Source organism: Terrapene carolina, unplaced genomic scaffold (genome assembly GCF_002925995.2).
Source record: "Terrapene carolina triunguis isolate 2854851 unplaced genomic scaffold, T_m_triunguis-2.0 Scaffold26, whole genome shotgun sequence".
Taxonomy (NCBI): domain Eukaryota; kingdom Metazoa; phylum Chordata; order Testudines; family Emydidae; genus Terrapene; species Terrapene triunguis.
The window spans coordinates 43,638-67,766 of record NW_020664377.1 but is presented as its reverse complement, the minus strand read 5'-3'; the positions used below and the strand labels follow the sequence as shown (position 1 = coordinate 67,766).

The following is a 24,129-nucleotide window of genomic DNA, read 5'->3' as shown; positions in this document are numbered from 1 at the left end:
GGGACAAGGAACAGGGAGGCTTAGGTAGGGGGTGGGGTTCTGGAGAGCAGTTAGGAGCAGGGGTCCCAGGAGGGGGCAATCAGGGGACAAGGAGCAAGGGGGGGAGTTGGGAATTCTGGGGGGGGCTGTCAGGGGGCAGGGGTGGGGAGAGGGATCGGAGCAGTCAATGGGACAGGGAGCAGAGGGGTTTAGATGGGTCAGGAGTTCTGGGGGGGGCTGTTGGGAGTGGTTGGATGGGGCGTGGGAGTCCCAGGGGTCTGTCTGGGGGTGGGGGTGTGGATAAGGGTTGGGGCAATCAGGGTACAGGTAGGGGGTAGGGTCCTAGGGGGCCAGTTAGGATGGGGGGAGGGTCTCAGGAGGGGGCAGTCAGGGGACAAGAGGCAGGGAGGCTTAGGTAGGGGGTGGAGTCCTGGGGGGCAGTTAGGGGCAGGGGTCCCAGGAGGGGGCAGTCAGGGGACAAGGAACGGGGGGAGGGTTGGGGGTTCTGAGGGGGGCGGGCAGTGGGAGGGGCGGGGCTAGGGCGGGGCTCCTCCCATCCTCTTGTTTTGCTTGCTGAAATATGGTAACCCTAGGTAACTCCACAGGAATCTATACCATTCACTGCCTGTTTTTTCTGGGACCTGAATTCTTCCTACTAAGCACCTGTCTACCCTGCACAGGGGTTCACTCTATCACTGAGAACAGGTCCATTAAAGGTGACCCACATGGGATTTTCTATTCATACTAGTAGGCTATATGAAGAAGGCCTGAAAGCTGCTTCGGGGGGGGGGGAGGGGGGAAAGGAAGGGTTAATTTGATTGATTGTTTGATCTTAGAAATAGCTAGCAGGAAAGTCAGCTCAGTTGCTCCGCAGCTGCTGGAGGATTTGGGGGGCTCTCAGTGGATGTATATTAGCTCTCAGATCTTAATTGAAGGGTTAAGAAAGTTGAACCTCTAGCAAGAGCTTCATTTCCCAGCAATGTCAGTCAGTCATTGCAGTTATATCTGTTGAAAACCGCGAAATTTAAAGTGACTAAAAATCCCCTCCCCTCTCAATTGCTCAGCGGTTACGGTCTTGGCTCTTGTGCGGTCGCTATTTCAAAGGTTGTCCAGTCACCATAGAGTCTTACAGGATGGAAAGGATCTGAGTTTCTAATATAAAAATAAGCCCAAATGTAACCCCACACAATTTTCATGCCTTCTTTTTGCATTATAAAGCAGCAAAACTGGGCACAAAGTCTTTTTCTGTTCTGCACAGCACCTTTAAAATGTAGAAATCCCTTTGGGTCTCAGCTCAAATAAGTAAGCAGTTCTCCTCCTTAATCAAAGTGGAAATGTTTCCTCTGAGGTTAACATTTCCTATCTTGGCTAAAGTGTCAGTCTCTCGTTTGGTACTATATTTAAAGAGGCAGTATCCTTATTTTCCAGTAATTCCATCTGTTCAGTAATTCCTATTCTTTATCCAATACAAATTCTTGATTGATGACATTCATTCTGCGAAGGCTGCTCATCTTGCAGATTGACTTTTTTTTTACAGTGTATTGCTGTCTTAAAAGCTTTCTTCAAATCCTGGTAAAATAAATTGCCCCTCAACTTCCCTATTGACTTATTCATCAGAAAACATTCAGGCAGATGTGTTGGTCAGAAGCTTTGCTTTGGGATTCCTTGCAAAGGCTATTGGATTGAACCACAGACAGACTGTAACAAATGGGGTCACATTTCAGAATATGAAGAATTAAGTGTTCCAAGGGCGAGGAAGAGTAGGAGGAGGTAGATGAGTCATCTGAAAATAATCCATCATCACAGCAGCCTCTAAACAACCACTGCATTGCTGTGACCGTTAAACATTACTGAAAAGGGATAACAACTGTAACACCATCTCTTCTACAGGCAGCACAGGAGGCAAGTTTTCATAAATTCTAAAGCAATAGACTCTCAAGCTAGCAGTTGGACGCATTTGTACTCACACATGATATACAAGAAACAAAACACGACCAAAACATTTTCTAGGAGTACAAAGAGAATCCAAAGGAAGGCAAACCCAGCAGAATCCCATTTATCAAACTGCTGGGAGAAATATCCTATAATACCCCTAAGGAATCTAAATTATCTATAATATTAGGGGTTTGATAGAAGAGACAAGTATTAACATCTGTCTCTGCTAACACTCAGCTATTCTTTTAAATGCAAATGGTATATTAAAAAACACTATCACTTCAGAGGGAACATACCAAGTGCACTGAAGATGCATTTTGTTTCTTATACCCAATAACTAGGCAGCGCTGACATAGGTAATAATCTAAACCTTTCTAAATGGAGCATAAAATCAAGGAACATGCCCTCATAAAATATCAAAGTGGAAGGCAGAATAGTCTTAGTATACAGCAAATTTGATAAATGACTCAGAAGAGCAAGGGTGAGGATAATAGATAATGTCCATGTGATAAGGAACGCTGTAAAACATGATGTCTCTTATATCACCACCTTTTCCACCATGGCATGCAGTTTTAATTTAAATTTTTTTCCTTTTTCTTCCTTACACCTTACCCCCACACCCTAACTTTTCAGAACTACCTCACTTTGAAAAAAGTAGTAGAGTCAGTGTTCCAGTTTTCCTTTTGCCACTCTAATTGTTCCAAAGTTTGCAAAGTTATGAAAAATTGCAGACTGAATTAAGAAAAAGAAAAAAAAAACTAGACATTCAGTGCATTGTTAGTGCATTCACTGGGGAAAACAGGGTGGGTGGGAAGAGGGATGACAAAAAAGAGTGAGTTCATTCCATAGCCTTGGATCAGCCCCCAGAAAACTATGTCTCCTGTACATCTGAACTTCTACCCTTATGGTAGAAAATTCCATTATGCCCGAGGAGCTGAGTTGCCAGCCAGAGTCATCATTTGGAGCTGTTGGTGTTTGAGCTATTCTGGACCTAGGCCATACACAGGCTGAGGAAGCTAATTCAGCCCTAGCGTAACAGAAGCAGCTATAAAGTGACTCTGCCTTCCACCAGAATGATTTCCAGCATGCAGACCCAGTACTTGGAACTGGATTTGCTTCTCTACATTTTATCTTGCGTTGGATGGGATGATGAAGAGTAAAAATTAATTTTTATTAAGAACCAATGTATGAATTGATAAACTAATAATGATTTCAAGTGGCATCTCACCACACTGAAAATCAGGCCATTTGTCTGCCTAAATATGGTTTCAGGTGCTCAATTTTCAAGAACCCAGGTGTGAACATTTTGGGCTATTCAATTTGCTTATATAATTATTTGATTTATATCATAAAACCTGGTTTTGAGATGTTTGATGAGTTATTTTGGATAGCATGCATGTTTGAAGTGGGCAACAGGAATAGTGGAAATGCAAAGGGAGTTTTGGAGTAAGACCAGGAATTAGCTAAGGGAAAAGGAAACTGAAGGAGTAGGGTGGTAGAAAAGGGAAAGAAAAGGAGGGAGGTGGGGGAGAGGAGGCAGGTGAGAAGCATGAATGAGGAGAATGATATTGTACAGCAGAACAGTTGCAGTGAAACCAATCACCAATGACAAAACAGAAAATAAGAAAATAAAAAACTCATCCAAGTTTCAGAGCTGAATGAATGTGATGATATCAGAAGCTACAGCAATCCCTCTAGGTTGGTGTGGGAAGCAAACTGGTGGCTGGAAAGCTCTTCCCCAATGTCCCCTCAACTACAGCAGTGCCGGCTGCTTTGGGCTAGTACCACCAAGGTCCAACCTTCTCAAGCTCATGCTAGCTACTTCTGCTCAGAGGAACGCAAACCACTGGGCCCAGAGTCTCAGGGTATCCTTTGGATCCTGGTTCCAAGATATATTGTTGTGAATTTGTGGTAAGAAAACCCTTTTAAAATGCCTGCTTATAAATTCTTCCCCTTCTATAGTGCAGAGATACTGTCAGACAACTGAAAACAGCAAATGAGATCAAGAAATTATGTTGTACTCATGCACTTTTAGGCTTATTTTTTGGAAACAAGATGGAAATATATTCTCGTTGGAATGTTAAAAACCCTCCCGGCAGAGAAGGAAGGTGGTAAGAAGAAGAAAGGGAAAAAAGAGAAAGTTTAAATTATCACACAGGAGGAACCTTTGGCTGCCAGAATTTTTAAAGATAAAATTACAAACTATGTTAGCAAGATGAAATACCTTCTGAGTTACAAACTGTTGGATCCTTACTATATGTTGGTAGAATCAATGGTAACCCCAGTACGATAAAAAAAGCCACACAAGTTATTAATTAGTTCAGAAATGGAACATTCTTAAATTTTAAATAGAATGGAGACCGCAGGCATCTGTGTTTATGATACTAGAAATAGTAACTGTTTATACAAAAGAAGTATCTTATTTCAAATAATAATGTACTAATGGAGCAATTAGTGCAATATTGCAATAGTTACCAATCAGCTTCTCTCTTCCCAGGCACATATGAATGAAACATACGGTATCATATAAGGTATATTTTCTTTAAAGAACTATTAATCAGTCTTGCAAAAACATATACTGTACACAGTGTATACAATCCATAGTATTTTACAACATTTGCCCTTACAAACACCTTCAGATACATCACCTGACAAGTCAATTTCCATGCACAGATAATTTCCCAAAATCCATTTAAACTCACTTTGTGAATTTTCCAATAGTTGCCAGATAGTGGTATCTGAGAGAACAGTGCTGTCCTATATTTAGAATATGCTGATATTTTAAAATACTTCTATTGTACTGATTGATAAGGAGTCTTTATTCTAATTGGCCGCCCTGACCATGCAAAATCCTTGCCAGAGGAACTGTTGAGTGGACTTGGCCAACTAAACTGCCGCTAGGAGGCCAAGAGGGGATTACAAAACACGAGTAATAACTTGATAGCATTACGTTGGGAAAGGCTCAAGTTACTTCCCTTCTCTGTTTTCTGTGTTCAGCTATTATTCTATTACTTTTTCTTTAAACAAGATCCAGAACTTTAATTCCTGTTTCAAGAATAAAAAGAAGCTTTACATTTAAAAGCTCGATGTAACAAAGTATTAAGAGATGCACTAGGCAGGATATGTGCCCATATGTTATAGCTCAATGGTACTATATTAGTGGTAGGTTGAATGCTCTGAATATATTTGACCACATCAGCCCTCTCTGCATCTCTCCATTGACTCCTTCTTCTCTATTCCACAAAACGGCTATTTGACTTCACTTCCAAAGCCCCTCAAGGTCTATCTTCACCTTACCTATGACCTCTCCTTTAGTATCAAAAGTTCGACATCTGCCTCTGATCAGCCCATGATGTTAGTCTCCATTGCCCACTTGTTAAATTTAAAACAGGCACCTTCAGGGCTTTCTCCCATGCCGCCCCTCACTTGTTTCCTTGCACTTGCCTGTTGGTCTGTATCCATCCGTTGTTTCTTGTCTTACACTTAGATTGTAAACAATTTGGGGCAGGGAGTGTTATTCTTGTGTGTGTGTACAGTGCCCAGCACAGTGGGGTTTGGGTCCATGATTAGGGCTCCACAGCCACTACAATAATACCAATAATACATAAAAGTCTTAAATACAGCGTGTGAATTGAGCATCTTGCCAGAATGAAAAACAAATTTAATGCAGAAGACCGTGTTCTTCTGTGAAATATGTTTCGATAAGACACACACACCAGATTGCACCAAATGACATCCCAAAGACAAAACATGTTCTTCAGAAGTATATTTATGAGCCAAGGATAAAAGATATCCTTGCCAGGGATAATTTAGCTGCATTCAGAGAGAGTCATGATGAACTTTCCCTGGAGGTAGGGAAATCCACCCAGCTCCCTGTTCAGATCCAAACCTGGCTTGAATATATTGGGAGACTTTTTAGGGTCTTGGAGTTTGATGTTATCAGGCACAGTGAGCAAAACATGTTTGAGGGACGATTCTCCAAATAACCTGAGGGTCTTGGGTTCCCTAGTTTCCCTGAAGTCGCCGGAAGGCTGTGTGTGCATTCCACTGAATTTAAAATTTATTTTTCCAAATGGTTCCTCTTAATTATCAGGATCCTCACATTAATTTCGGATTTCAAGCTGTTCTTAAGGAGGTCTTCTCCCACCAGACAAAAAGCCAATAAATCCTCCAGTCGGCCCATATGCAGAAAACGTTACCAGTTTGCACCTTGCCAAGACACATGCCCACAATTCCACACTCAAAGGGTCAGGCAGGTAGGGTTTTTAAGTGACCATAAAGGGACAAGAACTTAGCACTACCATCAGAGCTTGAGAAGCCAGTGGCCTACTGACCTACTTGAATTGATGCAGGAATCTTTGATAGGAGCATAAGCATGATAGCACCTTCTGGGATAGTTATGCAGCTCAAAATTCCCCATCAGTGGCACTTCTGCAGAGCCTAAACTCCCAACCATGAGCTTGCACTACTAACAGGGCTACTCTCTAGTTTGCAGCATCCCTGTCCATCACTATTAAGGCTGATCCTGCTCCAAGGGTAAACACCGTAGCTAGAACAAACTGTCTCCCAACTGTTGCTGGGTCTGTACTTCCCTCCTTCAGCTCAGTGATATAACAACCATGATCAGAGCAAATTAAACACAACTGCCAGGGTTGGAGATCTGCCTTCCTGCCTCACTCCTACATTAAGTGAGCTAGGCGAGGCTTAGGCAAAAGGAAAAGCTTTCAGTTCACTCTGGTTGCCACATTTCCCACTGGGTAAAGAGGCTGCCAACAGCAATGGGTGCACTGCATTTACTCTAGTTACTTCATTTACCTGCAGAGGGTGAGGCTGAAAAGACAGTTAAATGGAGAGAACCAAAGAAGCAAACGGAAGGTCCAGAGCAGAGCCGCAGACATGCCACTTCTACGCTGAGCTGCATGCAATTCTGGGGAGGGGGGGCCGCCACCACTACCCCACAGCTATAAAAGTTTAACTGGATCTATATCGAGAGACCTCGGTGGGTGCTGAATACACGTGTCTGTGACACTTGCCAATCCAAAGAGAAAAACAAGTCACATCCTGGCCTTTGAATACAGAAATAGAAACAAACAAGCACTTGAATTCCATCTCCCTTTGCAACTTGGTATATCTTGCACACTCTAAACCAGCCTCCCCCTGACCAAGTGACACATATAAATGCATTATAAACTTGTTTGTCGGAGCCAAACTACACAAAAATTTAGGTAGGGGGAAGAGGTAACATCAAAATTTTCAGAGGATGGATGCTTAACTGAAACAAATACATTTGAATTGTCACCTAAAATATCTGCATCCGACCCCCACTGAACCCCACTGTCCTTTGTCCCCACACAATTCCCTTCCAATTCTAACTGTGTGTAATCTTTCAGGAAAGGAGAGGTCTACTAACCCTCATGGAGTCTCTACACCTTCTTCCAGGGTCTTTTGAGAGCTAGCAGGCAAGGCTGCTACCCTAAAATCTTGGATGGCAAAACCCCTTCCCCTGAACACTGTAGGGGAAAGCAGCACTGAGCTATTCCTTGCTGCTACTACTGACACCGTGCTCGCTCTCGCTCATTGGCTCTGAAGGAACACACAAAACATAGCCACTCTCTCTGAGGCCCAGTCTACACTACGAGTTTATCTCGAATTTAGCAGCGTTAAATTGAATTAACCCTGCACCCGTCCACACAACGAAGCCATTTACTTTGACATAAAGGGCTCTTAAAATCGATTTCTGTACTCCTCCCCGACCACGGGAGTAGCTCCGAAATCGACATTGCCATTTCGAATTAGGGTTAGTGTGGCCGCAATTCGACAGTATTGGCCTCCGGGAGCTATCCCACAGTGCACCATTGTGACCACTCTGAACAGCAATCTGAACTCGAATGCACTGGCCAGGTAGACAGGAAAAGCCCCGCGAAGTTTTGAATTTCATTTCCTGTTTGCCCAGCGTCAACAGCACAGATGACCACGCAGAGCTCATCAGCACAGGTAACCATGCAGTCCGAGAATCGAAAAAGAACACCAGCATGGACCATATGGGAGGTACTGGATCTGATCGCTATATGGGGAGAGGATTCAGTGCTAGCAGAACTACGTTCCAAGACGAAATGCCAAAACATTTGAAAAAATTTCCAAGGGCATGATGGAGAGAGGCCACAATAGGGACTCACTACAGTGCCGCGTGAAAGTTAAGGAGCTCAGACAAGCCTACCAGAAAACCAAAGAAGCAAACGGAAGGTCTGGGGCAGAGCTGCAGAAATGCCACTTCTGCGCTGAGCTACATGCAATTCTAGGGGGGGCCGCCACCACTACCCCACCCCTGACTGTGGATTCTGATGAGGGGTTACTCTCATCCATGTCCGAGGATTCTGTGGACGGGGGGGAGGAGGAGGAGGAGGAGGAGGATGAGCTTGCGGAGAGCACACACCACTCCATTCTCCCCAACAGCCAGGATCTTTTTCTCAGCCTGACTGAAGTACCCTCCCAACCCTCCCAAGGTGTTATCCCAGACCCTGAAGCCATGGAAGGGACCTCTGGTGAGTGTACCTTTGTAAATATAAAACATCGTTTAAAAGCAAGCATTTTTTAATGATTAATTTGCCCTGAGGACTTGGGATGCATTCGCAGCCAGTACAGCTACTGGAAAAGTCTGTTAACGTGTTTGGGGATGTAGCGGAAATCCTCCAGGGACATCTCCATGAAGCTTTCCTGGAGGTACTCCAAAAGCCTTTGCAGAAGGTTTCTGGGCAGTGCAGCCTTATTCCGTCCTCCTTGGTAGGACACTTGACCACGCCATGCTAGTAGCAAGTAATCTGGTATCATTGCATGACAAAGCCTGGCAGCGTATGGTCCCGGTGTTTGCTGGCATTCAAGCAACATCCGTTCTTTATCTCGCTGTGTTATCCTCAGGAGAGTGATATTGTTCATGGTAACCTGGTTGAAATACGGGAATTTAATTAAGGGGACAGAGGTGACCATTCCTACTGGGCTGTTTGCCTGTGGCTGAAAAGAAATCCTTCCCTGCAGTTAGCTAAGCGGGGGTGGGGGGGCATTGGCACTGAGCTTTTCACGTTTGGCTAGCAGGGATCTTCCCTGATACCAGCCACGCGGTGGGGGGAGGGATAAAGCGATCATCCCAGAGAATTGGATGGGGGGGTTAGTTTGGTTTCTGCTGCTGCACGTTAACAGGAAAACCACACCACTCAATGGGCTTTGCTTGGTATGTGGGAAAGGAGGGCGCTGCTTTTAGGAAGGTTGCAGAAGCCAAAAGACAATGGCTTCCCATGGCCACATGCAAACCGAATTCTGTTGCCAGGACCTGCATCTGTGATCTCTAACACAAAAGCCGCAGGCACTGAATATTAAGATGCAAAATGCGACCCTGTACCGAAATCACATGTGCTATGTAATGTGAATAGTGTTGTTCACAGTGAAAGAGTATAAGCACTGTTCTGTGAAATGTATCTTTTTAAATACTTCTCTCCCTTTTTTCCCTCCTGCAGCTGCAAATTTTTCAAGCCTCCCTCCTCCGTCCCGAAGGCTATCTCAGATAAGGCGGCGAAAAAAACGCATGTGACACATGTTTTCTGAAATCATGCAATCGACCCGCAATGGAAGAGCTCATCTGAATGAGTGGAAGGACACGGTATCAAAGTACAGGAAAAATGCCAGTGAACGTGAGGCCATGAGGGACGCCTGAGATGAGAGGTGGCAGGCTGCAATGCTGGGGCTGCTGCGTGATCAAACAGACATGCTCCAGTGTCTGGTGGAGCTTCAGGAATGGCAGCAGGATCACAGAGTGCTGCTGCAGCCCCTGTATAACAGCCCTCCCCCCCCTCACCATGTTCCATAGCCTCCTCACCCAGACGTGTAAGAACGCAGGGGGGGAGGCTCCATGTACCCGCCCACTCCACCCCAGTGGACAGCCCAAGCAAAAGGCTGTCATTATTTTGAACTGGCCTTTTCCTTCCCTCCTATCCTCCTCCCAAACCCCACCCGGGCTACCTTGTCAGTTCTCTCCCTATGTTTATAATAAATTAATAAAGAATACATGATTTTTAAACAATAGTGACTTTATTTCCTTTGAAAGCAAACTGTGATCGAAGGGAGGAGGGTGATTTGCTTACAGGGAATGAGTCAATCAGGGGGGCGGGTTTTCATCAAGGAGAAACAAACAGAACTTTCACACTGTAGCCTGGCCAGTCATGAAACTGGTTTTCAAAGCTTCTCTGATGTGCAGCGCTTCCTGGTGTGCTCTTCTAATCGCCCTGGTGTCTGGCTGCGCGTAATCAGTGGGCAGGCGATTTGCCTCAGCCTCCCACCATAAAGGTCTCCCCCTTACTCTCACAGAGATTGTGGAGCACACAGCCAGCAGCAATAACAATGGGAATATTGGTTTGGCTGAGGTCTGAGCGAGTCAGTAACGTGTGCCAGCAACCCTTTAAACGTCCAAATGCACATTCCACCATCATTCTGCACTTGCTCAGCCTGTAGTTGAACAGCTCCTGACTATGTCCAGGGTACCAGTGTATGGCTTCATGAGCCATGGCATTAAGGGGTAGGCTGGGTCCCCAAGGATAACTATAGGATGTCAACATCCCCAACGGTATTTTCTGGTCTGGAAAGTAAATCCCTTGCTGCAGCCGTTTAAACAGAGTAGTGTTCCTGAAGACGCGAGCGTCATGAACCCTTCCCGGCCATCCCACGTTGATGTTGGTGAAACGTCCCTTGTGATCCACCAGTGCTTGCAGCACCATTGAAAAATACCCCTTGCGGTTTATGTATTGGCTGCCCTGGTGCTCCGGTGCCAAGATAGGGATATGGGTTCCATCTATCGCCCCACCACAGTTAGGGAATCCCATTGCAGCAAAGCCATCCACTACGACCCTGCACATTTCCCAGAGTCACTACCTTTCGTAGCAGCAGCTCAGTGATTGCTTTGGCTACTTGCATCACAGCAGCCCCCACAGTAGATTTGCCCACTCCAAATTGATTCCCAACTGACCGGTAGCTGTCTGGCATTGCAAGCTTCCACAGGGCTATTGCCACTCGCTTCTCAACTGTGAGGGCTGCTCTCATCTTGGTATTCTTGCACTTCAGGGCAGGGGAAAGCAAGTCACAAAGTTCCATGAAAGTGCCCTTACGCATGCGAAAGTTTCGCAGCCACTGGGAATCATCCCACACCTGCAACACTACGCGGTCCCACCAGTCTGTGCTTGTTTCCCGGGCCCAGAATTGGCGTTCCATGGCTACAACCTGCCCCATTAACAGGATGATCTCCAAAGCGCCGGGGCCTGCGGTTTGAGAGAATTCCATGTCCATGTCCTCATCACTCTCGTCGCTGCGCTGCCGTAGCCGCCTCCTCCTCGCTGCCTGGTTTTGCAGGTTCTGGTTCAGCATAAACTGCACGATAATGCGCAAGGTGTTTACAATGTTCATGACTGCTGTCTTGAGCTGAGCGGGCTCCATGCTTGCCGTGGTATGGCGTCTACACTGTTCACCCAGGAAAAAAGGCGCGAAACGGTTGTCTGCCATTGCTTTCCCGGAGGGAGGGGGAGGATGTACCCAGAACCACCCGCGACAATGTTTTTAGCCCCATCAGGCATTGGGATCTCAACCCAGAATTCCAATGGGCAGAGGAGACTGCAGGAACTATGGGATAGCTACCCACCGTGCAATGCTCCAGAAGTCGACGCTAGCATCGGTACATGGACGCACACCGCCGAATTAATGTGCTTAGTGTGGCCGCATACACTCGACTTTAGACGATCGGGTTGCCAAAAATCGAATTCTGTAAATTCAGAGTAATCCCGTAGTGTAGACATACCCTGAGAAGAGTGTCAAAATAGCTTTGTTTAACCCTTTTGAGCGCATGGGATCAGTTCAAACAAAATAGCAGAACCAGTACCAGGCAATATCTCTAACTCTACTTGAAATACAATAACATTTGCCATACATTTTTTCAGTCACCTTCAGTGCAAGAGTTAATCGGGCCATCAATAGAAAAATGAACTTGGTAACATACTAGAAAATAAGTACTTTCATTTTTATTGTAGGATAACCACTATTTTCTGTTTTACCAAAATTCAATATTAGTGCCTAACTGATGACTTCCTATTCAAGGTGAACACAGGCAGAGGCAAGGATATCACAGATTTTGTTACTTTGAGACTGACTGAACATTTCTGTGGGAATCAGACATGAATGCTGGGATCTTAAATTTGGAATGAACAATAATCAAGAGAATCTGTACATATTTCAATGCAAAGTATCAGATTTCATTATGCCATAATTTTAGCACATTTAAAATGTTCTACAAACGTATTTAGACAATCTTATGGCAAATTTCCAAGGTATGCCATAGATCTAGGTATCATTAATTCTCAGCATGCACTGGCATTCTGTTGCAAATTAGCCTTGCATGAAGAATATTCCAACTTAAGAAACAAAACAAAGAAACAACAAACCTACAGAATTCATTTCTGTGTGTTAACAAAGAGGAACTGGATTTAAGTTTCCAATTACTCTGCTATCCAGAATATCATTCTCCCCAGTCTTATACCCTGTAGCTATGCATGCGTCACACACATTTACAAAAAGATGCATTAACTAGCATTTTCCTCCCACCTCCCACTTCCGCCATACTTCTATTTGCATGAGACTAGAGGAGCAATTGTGCTGAAGTGCTAAAGTCACTCCTGAAATGCAGGACTCCCACATGGCAGTGAAGAGACCCTCAAGTCAGGCCCCAGTCTTAGGGTTGCCATCTTCATAATATTTAAAACCTGGACACTCCAGCAGGCATGCCAGAACTTCCCCTCTCCTCTTCCCCTGTCCCCCAGCCCAGGTTGGGAGGGTCTCACCTGCGGAGCTGGGGCTGGGAGCTGCAGCTGCCTGACACAGGTAGGAGGCAGCCCCGGTTGAGTAGGGGCTGGAGCGGGTAATGAGCTGGTGCTTCCCCACCTGCAGTAACGGGACTTTGGGTGTCCAGTCAGCAGATCTGCCCGGACACTGTCAGGTCCCCTTTTCGATTGGACTTTCTAGTCAAAAACCAGGCACCTGGCCACCCAACCAAGTCTGCAATATTCTAAGAACAACTCAACCAAGAGAGAATGAAAAAAAAGCAATTTTTACAAGAAGAATGTTAAAAGATTACCTTATCCTCTTATCTTCCACTTTTTTCAAATACTCATCTCTCTTCAGTACTCCCAGGATTGTTTCCCTCTCATGTTCCAACAAAAATGACAAATTGATGATCTCCAGGTTTTTTGACATGATTTTTCAATCGTGATTTTTCCAACAGTTGGGTTTTCTAGAGAATGAACTGTTTACTGCAAGTTTCAAAGGCACGTTTGTCACACAGGTACAAGATTTACAAGGTCACCAGAGAGCCTGACAGAGAGTTCTTTATTAAATTAACCAGATATCAAAAACATGTGGCCACGTCTTCCAGCTGCAGGAGAGAAAGGTTGCTGCTGTGTCCTCTACAAAATTCTCTCATTTTCCTGATTACAGAATGTTCATTGCATCTTTTCTGGTCTTCCTTGACATGCTGCAAGCCTTCAACCCACATTCACAGAAGGTGTCTGAGTTAATCTTTCAACACATCAACTGTCGTCTGAAGCCACCCAACAGCTGGATATTTAGATTCAAACTCTCTGAAAGTCAAAAAGAAATAAAAGGAAGTGATTTTGACATTATCCTGGTCTCATCTAAGAGAAGCTACATTAAATAATGGTTTGGGAACGGCAGAAGAATCAATGTCTAACCACCTGCAGACTAACAGATTGCCCCTAGGGTCATCTATGGCCAGTGCTTTCTCTTTGCCACTATTTAGTCTCAAGTGTATGAATATCATCATGCAGGTGCCCCTCCTTGTGTAATTTCATTTGCAATTACTCTCTGGTTGTGGAAGTCCTGAATTTGCTAAACTCACTTTGGACTTGATTTTGCTATTCTTATAATGATTAGCACCATGCCACACAAATATTCCACAGATTTCAGTGGGACTACTTGGATAGAAAGGTACTGCTTAAATGAGAGGAGGGATGGCAGAATTGGGCACGAGAGGTCTTCCTGTGCTCTAAGGATATCACATTTCCCTTCTTCCCTCTTCCTCCTTCTCCCCCTCCCCCACCCCACTCCCCAGCCCCACACAGTAGAACAGAACAACAAGAATCCTGAATGTCTATATCCGAGTACTAAACATACCACCGTTCCAAACACTTTGCCTCTGCTTCATGTGGTGCATGACAAGATAACTAAAATTTTAGGGCTGTTAACCTGGAAGTTCTAATCACTGTCTCACAAACTGGAACGGTGTCTCATTGAAGGAAGGCATGACTGATACAGAGCTTATTCATTTAAGATAGAAGTATATTTTTATATTTGTGAGAATCTTTTCAAAGGTTGATCTAGTCTGAGTGTGTTGGGAAAGTCTGATGTTGGAAGGGGATGAGAGGCTGGGTCCAAAGGAAACATGCAGAGCTGGTATACAGTACCTGCAGCTTTCCTTCCTCATTAAGCCTACTCTCCAGTCACTTTTGAAAGCTTCCCTTGCCTCTCTTGCATCTTCCATGTAAGCAAAAGGCCAATGGCAAGTGGTACGGAGGTGGAAGCAATACGAATGAAGTACAGCTAAAGTGGACAACAATTGACCTGAAGAAGAGCTGTGCGTGGCTTGAAAGCTTGTCTCTCTCTCACCAACAGAAGTTGGTCCAATAAAAGATATTACCTCACCCACCTTGTCTCAACAATAATAGGGATAGATAACCTAATGCTTCACCACCTAGTCACCACCAACAAAAGCAAAGCCACAATACAGTGTAACTGGACAAAATGAAAAATTCCTTTCCACTAAATTACTTAAATCTAGCAACAGAAATCCTGAAAAATTAGTGTTCAAGTGTGAGACCCCCTCCCCCCCCCAGTTTGGCAGTGAACTTACTAGTAAAGCAAGTAAATGTCACACTTTCAGGAGATTCTGCCTTGCACTGACTTCTGTTACCACTGGGATTACGTCTGACATTTCATAACCTCTTCTCAGAATGATGTTAAAAAAAACCCACCTCAGATCAATGAAAAGCTTACATGAGCTATATACAGCTCCTGTACAGAATATTGCTTTTTCTCTGAAAGCAATTCAGTGGTAACATTACAACAGCAGTGTTTTTATGGGCTGAAAGTGCTGTAAAAAAAACAAACATTGGATCTTAACAGTACTACTGTGATTCAAATAAATATATTATCATGACCCCTTTTGTGGGTGAAAAAAGTAAGACAAAGAGGTCAAGTGATGTGCCCAAGGCACACAGCAATTTAGCGGCAGAGTCAGGAATAGATTTCAGGACTGCTTATCCCTCTTGGAACACGGGAAACAAATATTTGAGTCATGGACCAGAATATCTCCTTTGTCCAGATTTCAGAGTAGCAGCCGTGTTAGTCTGTATCTGTAAAAAGAACAGGAGTACTTGTGGCACCTTAGAGACTAACAAATTCATTTGAGCATAAGCTTTCATGGAAGTGGGCTGCAGCCCACGAAAGCTTATGCTCAAATAAATTTGTTAGTCTCTAAGGTACCACAAGTACTCCTGTTCTTTGTCCAGATTGTGATTTTAAATACCATAAAAATAAAATAATTTAAATATATTTTTAAGCAATTTCACAATGATTAATAACAACATGTTTGATGTTACTTTTAAGAGAAAAACACCAAAAATTAACTGTTTCTTCTAATTTCCACTCTAAAGTGCACTTGAAGAAGCCTCTGCTCATGGTTGGCAGAAGGAGTAGCTGAAAAACATAATGCTGAGTTATGTACATAATTTGCATTTGCTGGATTCCTCTTCAGCATCTATGCCTTGGCCATGCCCCACTTCTACCCTAACACATCCACTTTTCCTCTCTCTCAGCCAGACTCATTTCAGTGTGCTGGGAGTGCCTAAGTGTGCATCCACTGCTGAGTACTGTGCACATCTCCTCCTGCTACATGCAGGTGCTGAGCAAATGGTGACTGCTCATTCTTTGGTTCCTTATACTTCTTAGCAATACTCGGTAGCCAAAAAGACGGAGCCCTTTAAGAGCAATTACTTCTAACATACGAGTTGCATGTGCAAAGTAATATTGCAGTTCTTACAGGCCAACATAAAGCCATATTACTGTATTTGTGCAGCTGGGAGACTGGAAAAAAATATGGAAAAAAATCTACTTGCAAAGTGAATGTCCCATTACCAAGCTTTAATCCCACAAGCAATTCTTTCCGGAAAGCCCAATTGAGCAAATCCTAAATCTAATTCAATTCAGTTTACAAACTGGGGAGTTCATAGATTCTAGGACTGGAAGGGACCTCGAGAGGTCATTGAGTCCAGTCCCCTGCCCTCATGGCAGGACCAAATACTGTCTAGACCATCCCTGAGAGACATTTATCTAACCTACTCTTAAATATCTCCAGAGACGGAGATTCCACAACCTCCCTAGGCAGTTTATTCCAGTGTTTAACCACCCTGACAGTTAGGAACTTTTTCCTAATGTCCAACCTAAACCTCCCTTGCTGCAGTTTAAGGCCATTGCTTCTTGTTCTATCCTTAGAGGCTAAGGTGAACAAGTTTTCTCCCTCCTCCTTATGACACGCTTTTAGATACCTGAAAACTGCTATCATGTCCCCTCTCAGTCTTCTCTTTTCCAAACTAAACAAACCCAATTCTTTCAGCCTTCCTTCATAGGTCATGTTCTCAAGACCTTTAATCATTCTTGTTGCTCTTCTCTGGACCCTCTCCAATTTCTTCACATCTTTCTTGAAATGTGGTGCCCAGAACTGGACACAATACTCCAGTTGAGGCCTAACCAGCGCAGAGTAGAGCGGAAGAATGACTTCTCGTGTCTTGCTCACAACACACCTGTTAATACATCCCAGAATCATGTTTTAATATACTAATACTAGATATCACCGAAGATAGGATTCAGAGAAAAATTAGGCATTAATGTGGATAATGAGAACACACATGATTACATTGGATAGGGTAACTCATGCCCACTACCAACTGACAGGTCAGGTTCTACTCCCCTGGGCAGGTTATCCATTTTGTAGTTTCTTACTCCTCTCTCAAAAGTGTCCACTGATGGTTACTTTCAGAAACAGGAGAGTGAACTGGATGGACCCCTGGTATGACAATTCCTGTGTTCATATCTGCCTGTCTGCACTGTAAAGTAGTGGGTTAATGCCATCTGTATCCTGCACAGAAACCATTACAGCTTTGTTTGTGAAGTCTATTGAAACTGATTTAACTTGTGTTATGGAACATCTTCTGGAATATTATAATATTTACCAAGTGGGCAGCTGGGCACAATTAACAGGTACATTATCCAGATTTAAAAGGTATTTGTAGTTAAAGTCTATTCTTGTGTAAAACCTACCATTGGTTAACTGTTCAGTGCCACATAGTTCTCCCATTACACAGCTGTAAAAGTTTCACTCTATTTGAAAACTGTTTTTGAATCTTTTACAGAAGTAGTCTAGGGACAAATCCTTCAGTCCTTACTCATGAAAAAAATCTCCCTGATTTCAACAGTGGCTTTACCTGAGTAATGACCGCAGGATTTGGCTCCTGTTGATGTACGCGTCACCTAAAGTTACTGTTTTGCTCTGGTTTTATATTTACAAAATATTCTACCCTATACAAAAATTGTTAAACTACTTTTATAAAACACTATTCTCTTTCCTTCTTACCTACGGCCAAGATTATGGGCTGATTAATGCTGCAGCACAGGGGAATAAAGGGATGCAAGGCTACCTAGAAGCCCTGGTCATGGACATGGACCAGGACCAGGCACTAAAGAAATACAAATAATAAAACAAACAAAACAAAATAAATACCACCTGTGCCTATAGCCCTCATTGCAGGTTGTAATGCAAGGGAAGGAGGAGGGGAACAGCAACCTCCTCAGGACCTCTATTCCTACCCCACTCTGGTGTGTGGGCAGAACCCGCAACACACATATCAGTGCAGCTATGCCAGAAGAAATATTCTGTGCTAGGCAGAGTCAAAGTCTGCTTCCTGGTTTCCTTGCCACCAGCTTCAGTGGGAGGCGTTATCTGGACAAGATATAGGTTCTACCCCCCGAATCCCAAGTGGGAACAGGGAAACTGGGAAGTTTCTTGTGACCCTGTCACAATCTGGTTCCTGGGTTGCTCCTGGGATAGTGACAGTATTTAATTTGATTTACAAAGTCTTGGACAGTTCCACAATTGGAACCATTGGATTCAGCAGCCAGATCATTTTTCTAAACAGTAGGAACTCTGACCATACCAATTTATTGATGGACATCAAGGTCTCAGTTCAGCGAGGTATGTAAGCACATACCTAACTTTAAGCACACGAATACTCCCATTAGCCTCACTGCAACTACTCATGTACTTTAAGTTGGAAGTGTACTTCAAGGCCTTAACACATTGGGGGAGGGATAGCTCAGTGGTTTGAGCATTGGCCTGCTAAACACAGGGGTGTGAGTTCAATCCTTGAGGAGGCCATTTAGGAAACTGGGGTAAAAAAATCTGTCTGGGGATTGGTCCCGTTTTGATCAGGGGGTTGGACTAGATGACTTCCTGAGGTTCCTTCCAACCCTGATATTCTGTGATTGGAGCCCAAGTAAGGAGTAACTAACTGCTATTGAGTCTAGTCTGGGTTTGATAGGTCCTGCAAGGGCCAGGGTTGAGGATTGTTTCATATAGTATTTTCACCAGTGGTCTGGAAAACATACATTTGCCCAAGCTACAAAGCAGTAGCAAATGATTGGGAGAAGAGAGAGAGAGTTCAAATGGAACAAGGGATTATTCCAATGAACAAGAATTAAAATAAAATGAAATTTAAAAGAAGAAATCAGATTCAAGCTAGTGAGTTCTCCCCCCCACAAAGGGAAGAATAAGTGAGCACAGTTAAATTCTGCAATTAACATTAACAGTCTTTTATGACTTTTATATTTAGGTTTATTGAATCACAAACTTTTAATGTCCTGGTTTTTAAACTCAGACTCTGCTCACTTACAAACACTTGGGTTTGGCTACAACTACAGTGTTCTAATAATGTTTTAGACAAACACATCTGTTGGCAAACTTAGGGTTAGATTGCAGCTAAACGATCTACCCTGAGTATGGGGCAGCAGGAAGTAGTGCTGCCCTGGAGCAGCTCAGTCACGATCTGCCCTCTTGGTCTCCCTTGCTTCTCCTGGGGGTTGGGGGAAGTAAACCGTACCAGGCTTACCCCGGCCATAGTGCAGTCACCCAGCTTGCTGGTGCAGCAATGCTGACAAGCACTTTGAGGGGTGGAGGCAAATGTGGGGCAGAGGGGAAGCAATGAACCTAGGCTCCACCCAGTCCACACCCTCCTTCACTCCTCCACCAGGCACAAGGTGGAAGTAGCAGCTCTGTCTCTCCTCCTGTGCTGCAACCACTAAGGAAGCACTTTACACTCCAGTGTACGGCTATTGATGATAATGTCCTGAAATTGGACAAAGAGTCTGAGTATGTCCTAGTGAGTGAACCTGCTATTGGGTGAGACTAGCAGCATGGGCTGAGGGATGTGCTGCCCGCCACTTCCCGCAGCCCCCATTGGCCTGGAGCAGCAAACCGCAGCCAGTGGGAGCCGCGATCGGCCGAACCTGCGGACACGGCAGGTATACAAACCAGCCCGGCCCGCCAGAGGCTTTCCCTGAACAAAGCGGACTGGCTTTGAGAACCACTGATCTAAGCAACTCCAAGATTCTCTTAAAATGTTTGTTGAGCTTTTATTAGGCAGCCCCATGGCTGGTTATCTTGCAGTTATCTTCATCTCAAGTGGAATAGAGATTTCACACTAAGCCAGCCAGAGGATTTGGTGGTTTTCTAGATGACAAATTAGGATACAAGGAGGGATGTGAAGTCCCCCACAGATTGGGCTTGGTTTTATTCTACCTTTTCTTTGGGCCAGAGCCTCCATTTCATGGACCAAATAGCTGTGTCTATCTACCTGGGGATTTTTGAGGCACTAGGAAAGAAGGTGGAACCAGCAGAGTGGCAGAATGGCAAACTAGAAATTGGCAGGCCTTTCAATTTGTTTTTGTTTTTTTTAGAGGGGAGGAGTAAAATAACAGCTCACTTTAGCTACTAATACATACTCCCTATTAGCCACACCTCTGCTGTGCTGAAAGGTAATTTCTGGAGTATGGACCCTTCCACTGTAAGGCTGTAGTTAGAAAAATAGGTTTCAGTGTAAGGTTTTGTAAATGAAATGTCTTGCACAGCCACACAAATATTTGCATGCATACATGACAACATATGCTGCATTCTTTATGTTGGCATGTGTCCACAGAGATCACATGGGGGGGAGCAGTGGCCCACTCCCCACAAAAGGAGAAACTTGACCCCTGCAGATGAGAGTTTATTTAAAAAGCCAGTACTCAGTAGAGAAGGATATGCTACTGGAGTGAAGGTGTGCAACCATGGGCAGTCACAATAATCAAGACATAATGGTCCTCCAATCCCTTCCCCATAAGCTCCTTGACCAGAAGTGGATGATGAGTAGCTCCTAGTGGGGAAGGATAGCTGGATGTGCTATTGCCCCTACCCACCACCACCAGAGACTTTTGAGGTTCTCCCCCCAGGACAGAGTTTTGAGGGATAAGAAGAAGAATGAGGGAGAAGCAGGGACATTCCCAGGGTATGTCTACATTGGAGGTGGAGGTGTAGTTTTCAGCTCAAGGAGACATAACCTCACTAACTCTGCTCGAGCTAGCACACTAAAAATAGAAGTGTAGGCACAAAAGTGCGAGCAGCAGGAGGGGCTCGCCAGCCCAAATACAATCCCGTTTGAAACTCTAGGTACATACTCAGGTGGATAGCTCCTCCCATCACATGTGCTGCCACAGTTCCACTTCTATTTTTAGCACCCTTGCTCGCTCAGACATACCCACTGATCTGGGATTTCTCAGGTCCCCGTGTCCAAAAATTAGGAGTAGGCAAGCAACTCCATTGACCCTCTGTGGCCTACGCATTAGTGTGGGCAGCAGCAAACAAAGCCTAGGTCTCCCCAGCAGGCAGAATGTTACAGCTCAATCATCTCTGGGCCAACTCAGAGAGAGAGAGAAGGCAGGGACAGTCCAAGGTCCATTGAGAGCACCCCCTGGATGGACGGGGTATGTGGTGTGGTGATTACCCCCATAGTTAGCTTCCATCTTCAGAGAGGCAGATTTAAACAAAAGTGGTTGCTTCATGCAGAAGATTCTGCGGTGGGAAGCAGGATGAAGCCTACCCAAATCCCCACAAAGGTGAGACGAATGCCTTCCCTTACTGAAGAAGGTAAGGAACAGCCAAGCGTTACTGCGGCTAAGACCCCAGCCGAAAGTGGGGATATTAAGGCAGTACTGCCTAGTATAGGATTCCTGTTCAATTTCACACTCTGGGTGGTCACCTCAGGATGAGTATTTTGCACTTGGAAGTCAGCTGCCTCTTCAGTCATAGCCAGACCCAATTTATTATTAAAGGCAAATTAAGAGATGTGGGTTTTATTGAGTGCTGGAGAATTCCGTAATCAGTGCAACGGGTTTTGTTTGTTTGTTTATTTGTTTTTTGGAAGGAATGATTGGATGTCAGATTCAGACCTGAAAGTTGACTGCAATGCATTGGGAGGCATCAGGTCTTGCACAAAACAAAACATTGCCTCCATAAAAAGCAGCAGCTGTTGGTCCCTGTTATTAGGATTAGCATGATCCAAACCTATCTTTCAGCACATAGCACACCACCACGGGCCATTCCAGGAATGGAATTTTGTGGACCTATACCCTTTCCTCCCACAATCCTCGGAGGGAACAGACAAGTTGTCCCACAACACCCTGCAAATTTGAGTACAGAGCAGCACAGTGAATTGTAGTGCTATGAATCCTGGGATACCTGCCCAGACAGCTGTATTGCTTGTCATGGCGAAATGCAACGGATATGTGGGGTATGACAGCACAATGATGTGGTTGCATTATCATGGGTTACATGGATTAATTTACCCCATGATTTGCATGCAGTAAAGATACAGCCTCAGACAAGTTCTTAGCCACCAGAGGAGCCACCAATATTTACAAACACAACTGCACATGTGCTTATATACAAAATTAATCAGGAATCTCATTTGCATTCCAGAACTCCCTCACCTAAAATCTCCTATGTTTCTTGGGTAGAAAAACCCTCTGGATTCTAGGGGAATATATGAAGGGGGAGCAGGATGAAAATGTAGTCCTGATGAACTTTCTTACTGTCGCCACTATCAAACAGCTCTTGTTATAAGATATCCCTCCTGCTTCTAAACCATTGTGATTATTTACTTAGAAGTCTGTGCGTATTCAATGACTTTATGATACAGCATCACTGACTATGTTTTTGGTATGCACACTAACATGGCAGTACTGGAACTCAGGTGTCAAAGCTAAGGCAGCACGCCTTCACTTTCACTGAGGCCAGACCTACACTGCAAATGTTTGCCTGGACAGTAATGTTGGTTAGGGGTGTGGTATCATACATTTCTATACCGGCAAAAGCCCTTGTGTAGATGCAGTTAACAGCAAACTCACTGCATTTGTGGAAATGGTATAAGCTATACAAGTAAAGTCACTCTTTTGCCAGTATAAGCTGCATCCCCACTAGGAGGGGTTTGCTGATATAGCTATACCAGGCAAACCTTTCTAGGGTACACTAAGCCTGAGCTATTCAGACAGAGCTTGAGGGGCTCTTTCATTCCACTAAGATCTATCAAGAAAGAACTAGAGCCCATTCTTGAACTTTTCTACATTTTGGTGTAATTCCTAACACCAATAACTTAACATGCTGGCTTTGACACTACAGTACCAAGGGCACCGATACATATATTAACTTTCTAGACTCCAGTTAAAACACAGCAAGTCTGTATACACCCCAGACTCACTCACTGGGAAGTCAAAAAATGACATCTAGAACTAGGATAACATAATTAGCTAAACTCTCAAAAAGCACACCATGTCTACAACTATCTATTCATTTAGGACTTTTGCCTCTTTCTCACAATCCAGGCCAACATACAATTCTACACAAGAGAAAGAAAGGACTGTCACTGTCATTTCTAATAAATGCCCGCAAAATCATTTAAGTTATATACCATACTAAGAACTTTAACACATGTAAATCTTACCTTTTTTAAAGTGTAGCGGCTGGCTCACCTGTTTTTCTGTTCTAACTGTGGAATACTGCTATAGGTACAGAATGCTATATACAGGAACTAGAAAAACCAGCCTCACTTCCCCCAACAATCTATTTGTACAATGCACACACCCAGCTGTGCAACGTAATGTTTGCCAGCAGCAGTCAATCAGCTACCAAAGTACCAGGAAATACTTGTTGTACTAACCCACTGAGTTTTCAAAGGAACTAGAAGTGGCTTCTTCCTTTAAGAGCCTATTTGGCAAACTCTGAAGTGAAGTGGCACAGTACTAAATTAATGAAAATACCATGCACTCCTCTGGCAGTAACTGGCAGTAACATTATTTGAAATTGTTAAAAGTACAGAATAAAGTTCACTCATGTTAACATTACCGCATTACTATGAATAAAAGCCCATAAAGGTATGCTGAAACCTCCAACTTCTTAAATGAGTATCACCTACTGTAGTTAAGTATTATACATTCTAGCAGTATGTTTGAGTTCAAAATAATAAGAAAGTCTCGCATCACATTCATCATGCAAACATAAGCATAACTTGGAAACTGTTCTTTTATATCAGGAATAATGCCAACTTTCTCACACTGTCTTGGCAAAGCTCTTCCCATTTACCTACAAGATGACTACTCTTTCCATAATCAGAGCCAAAACCCCACAGCGGTGTCTAATTTCCAGCACAGGGATGTACATATATGTAATAAAGTTTCAATAGTAATAATGTTTGAAGATTTAGAGTGCTCTGTTAGTGGTAATTAATTCTAACGCATCCCACTTTACAGCTGGAAAAAGTAAACAAAAAGGTTAAGTGACTTGCCCAAGGCCCATATTAATGACAGAGCTGAGATTGAGCTCTGGGACCCCGCAAAGGGGGAGCCTGAGCCCAAATGGCAGTTTTTAGTTCTGCAGCCCAAGGTCCCCAAGCCCGAGTTAGCTAACCCAGGTCAACTGCAGGTGTTTAACAGCTGTGTGGATGTACTCAGTGACCCAGGCATTCCGGAGCTCCA

General features: G+C 44.1%; 1 protein-coding gene across 2 annotated transcripts in view; it reads right to left on the bottom strand.

Moving 5' to 3' along the window:
- Positions 1–13,194, bottom strand: part of LOC113406332 (synaptotagmin-like protein 5) — a 96,187-nt gene extending 82,993 nt beyond the window's left edge. For both annotated transcript variants that reach the window (XM_026650543.1, XM_026650544.1), the window contains exon 1: positions 13,076–13,194. In XM_026650543.1, the coding sequence (XP_026506328.1) occupies positions 13,076–13,194 (119 nt within the window). The remainder of the gene's footprint in view (positions 1–13,075) is intronic.
- Positions 13,195–24,129: the final 10,935 nt, after the last annotated feature.